Raw genomic sequence first — 12,296 nt, forward strand, 5'->3', positions numbered from 1 at the left:
CAGCGATGATTCCGTTACTAATCGATAATGGTTAAGATAATATCTCTTAATGTTAAAGGTTTCAATACTCCTAGAAAGCGTTTCCTCCTTAGAAAAGAATTACTAAATCAAAGGCGGATATTGCATTCATTCAGGAAACCCACCTAAAGCGTAAGCACGAGCACCTCTTACAATTAAAAGAATTTCCACATGTATTCCTGGCTGCCCGAGGGCTAGAGGCTAAGTATTCAGGAACAGGGATTTTGATATCAAAGCACTTGGTATTCGAGTTTCTTTCTTACGCTGCAGATCCGCATGGGAGGTACCTTATCTTAAATATCCAGATCGGCTCGAAGAAATTCACATTAGTGACAGTTTATGCCCCTAACAGAGACACAGGGCCCTTCTGGAAGGAATTACATGGGGTACTGGCCTCACATGTGGAAGGGCCAATTATATTAGGGGGTGACATTAATGTTGCGCTTCGACCGGACTTAGATATGTCTAAACCGCACTCTCAGCTGTCTGGGCCCAGTAGGAAGGCAGTACGGAACCTTATGTCCGATTGGAATATGGTTGATATATGGAGAAGCCGATGCCCCCAATCTAGATCATACAATTTCTTCTCTGCACCCCATGACAGTTATTCACGCATAGATTATTTTTTGGTTGATAAATCCACTGGGAAACCAGGTCCGGGGGAGTGGACATAGAAGTTATCACCTGGTCTGATCATGCCCCCATAATACTTGAAATTGATCTAAATGATCAGGACGAGGGAAGTCTATTTTGGAAGTTGAATGAATCCTTATTACAAGACGCGGATTTTGTACAGTTTCTGAATGACCAGATGCAGGACTACTTCCGTTTGAATTCTGGAGGGGAGGTATCCCCTAGCACACTTTGGGAATGTTCCAAGGCTGTGGCAAGGGGGATTCTAATCTCTCGGGCCACTGCGTGCAAATGCCAGGACCAGGAGGCCCGTGGTGCTTTGATGAGCAAAATCTCGGCATTATCGCAGGTACATATGAGAACCCATTCTAAACAATGCTATCAGAAGTTACTTGCCCTTAAAGATGAGCTAGCGCAACTTGATAATAAACGTATACTCCATGCTTTGGACTCACTAAAGCAGAAATATTACGAAGGTGGGAATAAGACAGGTCGTTTTTTAGCATGCCAACTGCGGGCTCGGATCTCCCAAAATAATATTTTAAAAATTAAAAATTCTGAGGGAGAGATGCTCACCGCCTCTGCGGGAATACGCAAGGCATTTTCCGAATTTTTTCAGAACCTGTACAAGTCTGAGGATTCCACCCAACAAATCGATATAAATGCATATTTGCAGGATTTAGACTTACCTAGTTTGACAGCTGAGCAACGACAGAGCCTGGATGCACCGATTCATCCTAGTGAGATTGAGATGGTGATTAAATCCTTGAAATCCGGCAAATCTCCTGGGCTAGATGGACTTACTGGGGTATATTACAAAAAATGTACATCCATAATCGCGGAACCCCTAGCCCAGTACTTTAACAATCTCAGAGAGGGCAAAGGAATGGGGCCCCACAATAATACAGCTGGCATAACTGTCATCCCGAAGCCTGGGCGAGACCCGGCACAATGTGGCTCCTATAGACCCATCTCACTCATTAATGTGGATCTCAAAATCCTAGCTCGGGTCCTAGCTCAGAGATTAAATAAATTTCTCTCACAGCTTGTAGATACTGATCAAGTAGGGTTTATCCCACAGCGCATGGCGGCAGATAACATAAGAAAGGTCATTGACCTCATATGGTGGGCTCGTAAAACTCAGACTCCAGCGGTTTTGCTGTCTTTGGATGCTGAAAAGGCTTTTGACCTAGTACATTGGCCCTTTCTGTTCTCCACTCTAAGGCATATGGCTTTTGGGCCCTTCTTTTTGCAATGGTTACATCAGCTACATGATAAACCTGCAGCCGGGGTCAAAGTGAATAGCGGCTACGGCCCCGTCTTTCCTATAGGAAGGAGCACTAGACAAGGGTGTCCATTGTCCCCTTTGCTATTTGCCTTGTATCTTGAGCCCTTGGTGATGCGGATCCGCAAAGCCAATGATATACATGGAGTTCGACTGGAGTCTGAAGAGTACAAGGCATCTCTGTTTGCTGATGATATTTTATTAACGTTAACTCCGGCCTTGTCACTGAATGGGGTTACCCGAGAACTGAATAGCTATGGCAAAGTAGCCGGTCTTAAGGTGAACTTCGCTAAGTCAGAACTGCTCAATGTGACCCTGCGCCCGGATGAAGTGCAAAATATTCGCAGTAGGTTCCCGTATAAATGGGCAAAATCCCACATAAAGTACCTAGGGGTCCTTTTAACAGCACGATTACCCGACCTTTACAATCTCAATTACACTCCCTTGATAATTAGTTTAACCCTGGATATGAGTCGATGGTACAGGTACACTTTCTCATGGCTGGGAAGAATAGCAATTACCAAAATGACCATTCTGCCTATATTCCTTTATTTGTTTTCCTCTTTGCCAGTGGGCGTTCCCCCTCCTATGATACATCGATGGCAAAAATGGATTTTTGACTTCATATGGCGTAGACGCCCTCCACGTTTAGCGCATCAGGTGTTATATCTCCCAAAGTTGCAGGGAGGACTGGGGGTTCCCAATCTTCTTTGGTACTATAGGGCAGCCCAGTTGAGGGCCTTAATGGATATTCATCGTAATATAGAAATTAAGCAATGGGTGTCTATTGAACAAGAAATTTTAGGTCCAATGGCTTTACGGGCTATATTTTGGCAGCCACGGAACTCCTGGTGGCCAATTCAGGGCATCGCATGGTCACTACGGGTCACTTTGACTACCTGGAAGCAGAGTAGCAGGCAAGTAGTTGGGGCATATAAATATTTCTATCAAACGTCTCTTCTTTATGCTAGGCAGGTCCCTCAGTCAACTGTATGGAAGAATGTGGGTGTTACCACAGTTGGCCACATGATGTCCCAAGGGTCTATCCTTTCAATGCAGGTCTTAATGGATATCTTCTCTTTCAGTTCGAAAGATTTCCTGGCGTGAGCCCAAGTAGTCCACTTTATTCAGACTCTACAGCGCACCAAAGTGTTAGGACCAAGTCGCTCGTTGTTTGAGTCTCTAGTGCAATATCGTGACAGAATAAAGGGACCCATTTCTAAAATTTATCATGCTCTCTTCCCAGACAAGCAGGAGGCCAGCACGTTTGAGAGACACTGGGCAGTGGATCTGGGAGAGCAACTGAGTCCTCAGACTTGGGAGGCCATACTATATTTTGCCAGGAAATGTTCGATTTCAGCTGGATTGCGTGAAAATTGCTATAAGATGATATATAGATGGTATCTCACCCCGGACAAAATTCATAGAATATACCCGGCTGCCTCAGATTCTTGCTGGCGCAGCTGTGGAAATAGGGGAACGTATTTTCATATATGGTGGAACTGCTTGAAAATCCAGATCTTTTGGGAGACTCTTTTCACCTGGTTAAGTGCCCTGTTCCATGTACCTATTCAGGCTTCTGCTATTATGGACCTGCTGCATGTTTACCGGGATGTCCTACAAAAGTCTCAGCAGCACCTTTGTTCTCATACTTTTATTGCTGCTCGTACTTTGATAGGAGCAAAGTGGAAAACAGATCAAGTACCTCAGTTGTCAGAGGTCATAGATAAACTCCATACATATTACTGGCTAGCTTCTTTAACAGCTGCCAAATATGGGAGAATGCCTTCGTTTATTAAAGCTTGGAAACCGTTTGTGGAATATATTTATCAAATGTAAACTCATATGGGGTTAAGAGATTAGGTGTTATTTGGGGAAAGGTATTGACCTTTCACCATTTTGAGCAAGAGTGTTCTCTTTTCTTTGGTATTTCAATATGTCTTTATTACGCATTGGATATGTGATCTTTATAGTATGAAAGTGAATAACCATTACATGTCATTAATGCTCCTAGATTTTGTAGCTGAGAAGCTATAGCTCCACTGATATGGCGAGGGTGGGGGCGGGAGGGGGGAATGTGGGGATGTATCCTGTATTCATATTGATATTGTAATAGCACTGTTATATTAAAATAAAAAAAAAAAGAAAATAGCCACTGCTATTATTAGCAATGGTTAGATGGAATAGACTTAGTTTTTGGGCACTTGCCAGGTTCTTATAGCCTGGATTGGCCACTGTTGGAAACAGGATGCTGGGCTTGATGGACCCTGGGTCTGACCCAGTATGTTCTTATGTTCTTAAGAACAAAGAACTTTAAATCTGCAATATTGTGATTAGGAGATTGCCAATGATCAACCAGTGGCGCCTCGAGGCGACCCAATTTAAGGCATGAACGGTGTTCTATAATCCTTGCGGGTATCTGGCGGGTATCAAAGGGCATGGGCACAAGATAGCGTAAATCACACCACTTAAGTACATAAGAACATGCCATACTGGGTCAGACCAAGGTTCCATCAAGCCCAGCATCCTGTTTCCAACAGAGGCCAAACCAGGCCACAAGAACCTCGCAAGTACCCAAAAACTAAGTCTATCCCATGCTACTGTTGCTAGTAATATCAGTGGCTATTTTCTAAGTCAAATTAATTAACAGCAGGTAATGGACTTCTCCTCCAAGAACTTATCCAATCCTTTTTTAAACCCAGCTACACTAACTGCACTAACCACATCCTCTGGCAACAAATTCCAGAGTTTAAATGTGCCCCATGCTAACTTCATGGAGTGCCCCCTAGTCTTTCTAATATCTGAAAGAGTAAATAACCGAATGTATTGCTTGAAGGATATGGGATGTGTAAATGAATGCTCATGGAGTGTGTGCACACATGTACTGAGTGCCCCCCGGTGGTAGACTGGTCACTAGGTGATGAGAGTTTAACCTCGGAGGAGACGAGGATATCTCCAAGGTTACGTCCCTGTGTAAAAGAGACGCGTGGAGACTCTTGAAAAATAGTGTGTGGATGAAGTGTATTCCAACGGGCTCTCTTAGGAGTTTTACTTTTGGCTTTCAACTTATTCAACCCCCTCCCCCTTCTCTTCTTTACCTGCCCCTTCCTCTCTTCCTCTTTCATTTTCCAGTCTTCCTTCCCCTCCCCATTCTACATTTCTCCTGGGCCTTCCCTTGTGAAAGTGTTAATTTGCCATTTTTGAGTGTGTTCGCCGACCTGCTCAATACTTTATTTACCTTTGTTTTATAGACTTACAGAAGCTGTGGTCCCCCTGACACAGCCCCTGATGTGAAACATGGCCGTGTCGGGGTCCTTGTGTGTATTATGATTTTGTGACTGTGACTGTATGTTCGAAAAATATGTACCATATTGGTGATTGTATGTATAATTAAAAATGTTTTACATTTCTAAGAGACATTGACCAGTAGATTGTTTGCCACACATTTATTTCATTGTTGTATGTATATGAGAGTGTACACAACAACTCCCGCTCCCCACCCCATCAGCTAATCCACGATAATCTGAGGGCATCTGGAAATCAAAACTTGCCAGGTAGTTTTGTTAGGGTGTTAATATTTGTTGTGTGTGCTGTTTTTACATTTTTCTTTTGCAGCTGGAACTATTTTTTTTTTTTTTTTAGATGTCACTATTTGTCTGCTATTTTGAAATATTCCTTTTACTAGTATGGTTTTACTATTATTGATGTTTTATATTCATTTTGTTGCATAATTTTTGCTTGTGTGTTTGGGCCGGGGAGATCAGGTGTAAGGCAGGCTCCCTAGGTGAACCTTCTAATACCTTTGCACTGGCCCTGCCAGCAGATGTTTGTGTTGTATGTGTGCTGTTATGGTAGACAGCCTCCTCTCAGTAAGGAGCAGTGTAACGTTCCCTATACTGCTGTCATCTTAGAGATGAGCATCTGGTCAGAGAGCTCAGGACAAGCTACAGGGCTCAATCGGTGCAAGGAAGTCACTGATTTAGCCTGCCTTTAAATAGTCCTTGTCGAACTGAATAAAACCTAAGGGCCTGATTTTTTTTTAAAAAGCATTTGCACACTTAATATTGATATTGCTGAGCTACCATCCATAGAAAAAATTTTCTTTACCTCATTGGGAAAAAGGAAGAATGAAACATTGGAAGTAGCTCAGCAAAATATAAGAGCACAAAATGATATAAATAATCTTACTGCTTTCTTAGAACAGTCTATGTTAGAGCAGGTAGATTTTAGAGGAACCTTATGTGTAAAGTTTGTAAAAAGCTCAGAGAGGGATAAGATATTAAGATTATCCTTAAAACATAGAGACAAAACCTTTCTGGGTCAAAAGGTTTGGACTTTTCCCGATATCACGAAGGGTACCCAAATTCGTAGAAAGAATTTTCTTCAGATGAATCAGGAATTAAGATCTATAGGTGCTCAAAGTACAATATATTATCCATGCAAATGTGTTGTGAAACATCAACAGCAAAGGTATGTGTTTTTGGATCCAATTGAGTTAAGGAAATTCCTTGATGCCAAATTACCTGCACTGATTCCAAGTCTCAGTAATGAAAGTGTTGTACCAGATATTTCCTAGTTTTTGTTTCCAAAAATTTTGCTCATAACTATGTTATCTTGGCTCTTTTGTTGCCTTATATCAGGGTTTGATTTCTTATGTCTCTAAAGTTTGTAATTCTGTTTTCTTGCACCTGTAGAAATGACAAGTTGATATTGCTGCTTGTTTGTAAATATAATTAGCATAAATAAAAAAAAAAAAAAAAAAGCATTTGCACACTTAAAATTGGGTTTTACATGTGTAAATGCACTTCATTTGAGTAAGTGGGCTTTTGAAAATTGCTACAATCTATGCCATTGAATTGTCCACAAGACAGTCACTGCAATGGCTGTTAGGAGTTGTTAACTACCTAGCAAATTTTCTTCCTTCCTTCCTTCCTTATTTAGATGCATGTCAACCTCTTAGAGGGTTGCTAAATAATGGTCAGTGTGACTCGGCTTCCCCAACACGAAACGGCTTTCAACCACATCAAACATCCTGAACTACGTATTACAATGTATAAGAAAAAGTCACCACTCAGTATGATACCCAATGCTGGGCTGTGCCCAGGGTTCTGATGGCACCAAGTGCCTTTTTACTATTGGGCCGCCCTTCCTCAGATAATGATAAAAGCATGCAACCAAATGGAAAATTGCTTTAAAAATGCACACGACTATCTAATGCTTTGTAAACAGCCAATCTGAAACTGAGAACTTCACTTTAAAATGTTTATTCTGAATGCTGGTGCTGTCCCTTGAGAAAGTAAGATGTCTTCCCCTCTCTCCTCCCACCGTTTTTCTCTCCTCAGACGTTTTCTTCTTTCTCTTCCCAGCATGCTAAACCCAACCTCCTCACTCTCACATGTCCAAATACACATGCACCTTGGTGCCAGTAGTGTTCAGCTATTAAAACCAGAAGTGGTGGAAGGAGAAACAGACCGGTCAGTGAAAGAATGCTGAAATGTACTATTTCAAGCAAGCCAAGAACCCCGCAGAGTTATAAGCTGGGAGACCTGTACAAGTCCAACTTTTTTTTTTTTTCCTCAAAACAGATCCAGACCATGGACAGGGACAACGAGCACAGGGCAGATCAATCCTTCATCATACAGCATTCCAGCTGGTAAGACAAACATCCTGCCAACAGGGTAGGTTCATTTCTCCAATACAACCTTCTACAAACGGAGAATATTCTTCAATGGACACAGAAAAACTGTCATTCACCCCCCCACACACACACACACACAGCCTAGATGAAGGACTTTCTCACTTGAATGCTGCCAAATTAGAATCCAGAGAGCACAGCCTTAGCCAGGCAATTTGGTGCCTATGGCCATGGGGAAAAGTTCGCCCTCACCCTGTGCACAACACGACACCACGAGCTGGAAGACTCTTACTTTTTATTTTTTTTTTTAATTGAAAGCATAATATTTTTACTGTTATAATCTATAAGTAAACACAAGTGTGCCCTTGGTCCTAAAAGTGTGACCTTCAGGTCTGTAAGGATGTAATCCTTATTTTCTACAAGGACTGACCCTTAATTCTTGCTACATGAAATATAAATAAATGTTAACATGAGAAAAAAACTAAAACTGAGAAAATGAGGAAGTAATAAAAAGCACTAACTGCCAGCACTTAAAACAGTAATAACTTTACTCATGAAAAGGCAACATTGCAAATATTACATCAGGCCCTAAAACACTAATACACCACTTATTAGGAACGCAGAAAAAGCCAGGCTACTAAATCCCTGCACAGAAACTACTCACTAGCAAAAAAAAAAGCCTCACCTCAGATATAAATGCATAATGCAGGTAGACACTCACCACATAGGGCCTGATTTTAAAAAGCATTTACTCGAGTAAAAACCAGGTTTACTGGGGTAAATTCACTTTACTTGAGTAAGTGGGTTTTTGAAAATTGCTACAATATATGCCATTGACTTGTCTATAGGATTTACTCACATAAGTGCACTTTACTTGAGTAAATGGCTTTTGAAAATTGCTACAATAGTAGCTACATTTACGCATGTAACTCCTTTTGAAAATTACCCCCATAGAGAATAAAGAGAGCATAACATATAAACAGAAACGTGCAGACAACTGAACTGGAAACCACAAGAAGCCACTCTTTATTCTGTATTTCCATTATTGCATTGCATACAATCACCATTCCTCATAAAATAATAAAATCAAGAATTAATCAATAATAGCAAATTTCTTGTTCGGTGTTTGGGACCATAACTGATATGTTAATGCACAAGATTTTTGTCATATGTTGGCTTGAAATTCAGCTGGTAAGAAGTCTGTTACACAAATAAATCCTAAAATCATATTTCAAAACAGCTGACCAATAGAATAATATCCAATAATTAAAAACTCATTTACATAATTTTTAAAAGTTTCCCAAACACCAAGAAAATATTTCAATACACATCAAATACCTAATAAGTAAAAACCGTCTTGCTCTCCATACCTGGTAACTTGTGATTTCCAGCCACGACCCTAAGATCGCTGGGGGGGGGGCATGCACACATTTTCTTCTCTCACACACACACAATGCTCTCGCCCTCCTCACAGACACAAGCTTGCTCTCTATCTCCCCATACACACACGTGTTATTTCTCTCCCCCCCCCCAGGTGTGTATACACACATGCTCTTACATCATCATCCCCTGCCCCCAAGCAGTACCAGTATCCCTCTCTTTGCCTCCATTCCCTTCCAAGCCAGCACCAGCCGATTTCCCCATCCCCCCCCCCCCCCAATTGTGCCTGCCTCCATTTATCTTCGCCTCTCTCCCTCAGGAACATAGGACAACACTAACATCCCTCCCCTCCCTGGGCCCCGGACACTTTGTCTCGTTGCCCTCTCCTCCTCCTGACACCATAAACATCCCGGGCTTAAGTTTCCCTCCCTGCCGAAGCCTTTTCTTACTGGGTGGCCTGCACTGCAGTGCTCTGTGAGCCAGTTCCCCCGTCGCCGCTGCCGCAGTTCAGCCTCCCCTTTCACTTGCTCCGTTTCGGCGCTCACTGCTGGATCGGTTGGGCCCGGGGGTTCTGTTTCGAGGCCGCAGCCAGTCGCAGTCACAGTGCGCTGCCTGCCCCGCCTCTGTACGGCACGTGCTTAGCATTGCGCCTGCGCAACTGCCAGTATCTCCGCGCGCCGCGCACCATTACTTTTGGGAGGCAGGGACATTTGTGGCAGGCATGGCAGTGGCCGCAGCGCAGAAGTCTCCCCTGCGGCTGGCGGTAGCGCTGCCGACGCGGCGGCGCCCTTCGGGTCTGACGCCTGTGGCCACAGCCATATTGGCCATAGGCTAGCTGGGGTACTGCCAGAGAGCGTGTCACGCCCTGGTGAAGATAGTAGCAAAGCTGCAAATATGAATACCCAAGCTACACAGCAAAGGCTCCATCTGCCAAAGAAGCAACATTAAAGCACTAGTGAGTTGTGCAAGACTATGCGCTGGACTTCGGCACTTGGACAGGCTTTCCCAAGGTTAATTACTGTTAAAATGTGTGTCTTTCTTTGGTAGAGTTTTATTGTAGTGCAGGATAAGGATGCTGTGCCAAATAAATGTAGGAAAAGGCTGAAATAACAGAAGGGAAGCCGCGCTGAGCTGTGTAACATCCCCTCCGGCAGTGTTTTGCTACCCTGTCCTGGAGCCACACCTATCCAGTCAGGGTTTCAGGATTGCCACAACGAATATGCATGAGAGAGGTTTGCACGCTTTGGAGACCCAGGGCATGCAAATCTATTTCATGCATAATCATTGTGGCGATCCTGAAACCCTGACTGGATAGATGTGCCTCCAGGAGAGGGTTGGGAAACGCTGATTTGGGTGCTTAGCAGGGGGGAGAAATGTAATTTAGGCAGATCTAGGTTCCTTTCTCCTTAAGTTAGTCAATGAGATGTTTTGATTGTCAGCCTCCGTATGTTCAAATACTTCTCAGGGCACCTGATCTATTAAAGGACCTTTCCCAATGTATGGCTGTGAGAAACATGCTTTATACATCTGGCCAGAAGTGATTCTCCTGTAATTAGAAAGGGGCACGCTCTAGAGCAATCAATAAGCACTAAACAATGTTCATTGATCGTGGGAAAAGGGTAAGATAATCCTCTGTAACTACTACAGGAAACAGGAGTACCGCAAGGATCAGCCTTGTCCACAACTCTCTTTAACATATACTGTACATGCTGCCCCTATGCCATCTACTAGCAGGACTGGGAATCACACACTACATATATGCAGACAACATTCAACTAATTCTACCAATTGATGACACAATTGAGAAAACATTAAACCTAGCTAATATGTACCTAGATATTATCAAACAGGTATTAAACCAAATGGAACTAGTTATTAACATTGAAAAAACAGAATTTCTACACTTAGAATGAAAAAATATCGAGGTCATCCAAACGCCAATTATACTCAAAAACAACCAGAAAATAGAACTAACCGAAAAGGCACGGAACCTCGGAATAATAATGGACACAGAACTCGGTATAAAACAGCACATATCACTAAAAGTAAAAGAAGGTTACGCAAAACTCATGATTCTCAGAAAATTAAAGCCCTTACTAACACCTGCAAATTTTCGAACAGTGCTCCAGGCACTAATATTCTCTAGCACTGACTACTGTAATGCCCTCTTACTAGGACTCCCACATACAACGTTAAGACCACTTCAAATACTACAGAACACTGCAGCAAGAATATTGACTGGTAAAAGAAGGAGGGACCACATCACTGAAACTCTAGCAGAGTTACACTGGCTACCAATAGAACACAGAATACAATACAAAACCCTAGGTACAATACATAAATTAATACATGACGAAAAGGCAGACTGGCTGAACACAGCACTACGAGTACACGTCCCACACAGAAACCTGAGATCAGTCAACAAAGCACTCCTAACCATTCCTTCAGTCAGGACAGCGAGACTAACCCAAGTTAGAGAAAGGGCATTATCCTTAGCAGGCCCTACACTGTGGAACACAATGCCGCTAGAGGTCAGCTTACAAAAAGACCTCAAAACCTTCAAAAAGAGTTTAAAAACCTGGCTTTTTAAACAAGCTTTTTACAAAGAGAAAGGAGAATAGAAAGTATGCAGGATCCGGCAGAAGATCACCAGCACACAGCACTGTTCTCAACATGTGCATTGTAGTAATTTACTAGTTTATCTCACGGCTAATTTAATAGAATTAAACACAGAGCATGAGAATTATACCTGTAAATAAGTAACTTACATGTATATATGGTCAAGATTTACATCACTCAACAAATAAGATTTATTACGACATGATGTAACCGTACCTTATTGGCACTCATTAGAATGTACTACCGTACGCATTTACCAACCTTAATTTATGTGCCTGTATGTAAACCGTTGTGATAGTATATAACTTAACGACGGTATAGAAAAGGTTTTAAATAAAGAAATACAGTGTAAGAGATTTGTGGTGCAATACCTGAGCTTGACATGAGGTGTTGGAATATCTCAGCGCGATTGATAAGCTGTTGCTTATTTCCAGTGTGCCTGGCACATGGTGAGGTATTTTCAGTATACGGTCAGGTTTTTGTTTTTTTTTTTCATCCTGCTGTAATGGAAAGGAATTTCCTGAGAGACTGGTGAGAGAGGAGGCATTTTTCCATGTGATTGGTAAGAAAGTTGGGGGTTCATGTGTCCTTAGAGAGCCCCCGTTTCCAGCGCACTGGGTTGAATGTTAGCTCCCCAGAAGGTGCTCCCTGTGTACTTTCTAACACGATGAATGGCAAAATTCCTCTTCACGTCCGTTGTACAAACTGACTCAGCACAGCAAGTAA

At 42.4% G+C, this 12,296-nt stretch overlaps 1 protein-coding gene across 3 annotated transcripts in view; it reads left to right on the forward strand.

The window, feature by feature from the left end:
• The window catches only part of RIN3 (Ras and Rab interactor 3), a 133,066-nt gene that overhangs the window by 35,477 nt on the left and 85,293 nt on the right, over nucleotides 1-12,296 (forward strand). The window contains exon 2 of one of the 3 annotated variants that reach the window (XM_029597826.1): nucleotides 7,522-7,589. The exons of 1 other annotated variant lie outside the window; for it this stretch is intronic. In XM_029597826.1, the coding sequence (XP_029453686.1) occupies nucleotides 7,531-7,589 (59 nt within the window). In that variant the 5' untranslated portion in view covers nucleotides 7,522-7,530. Of the gene's footprint in view, nucleotides 1-7,521; nucleotides 7,615-12,296 lie in introns of all 3 variants that reach the window. One more of the 3 variants, XM_029597825.1, reaches the window with a different exon arrangement.

Source organism: Rhinatrema bivittatum, chromosome 4 (genome assembly GCF_901001135.1).
Source record: "Rhinatrema bivittatum chromosome 4, aRhiBiv1.1, whole genome shotgun sequence".
Lineage (NCBI taxonomy): Eukaryota > Metazoa > Chordata > Amphibia > Gymnophiona > Rhinatrematidae > Rhinatrema > Rhinatrema bivittatum.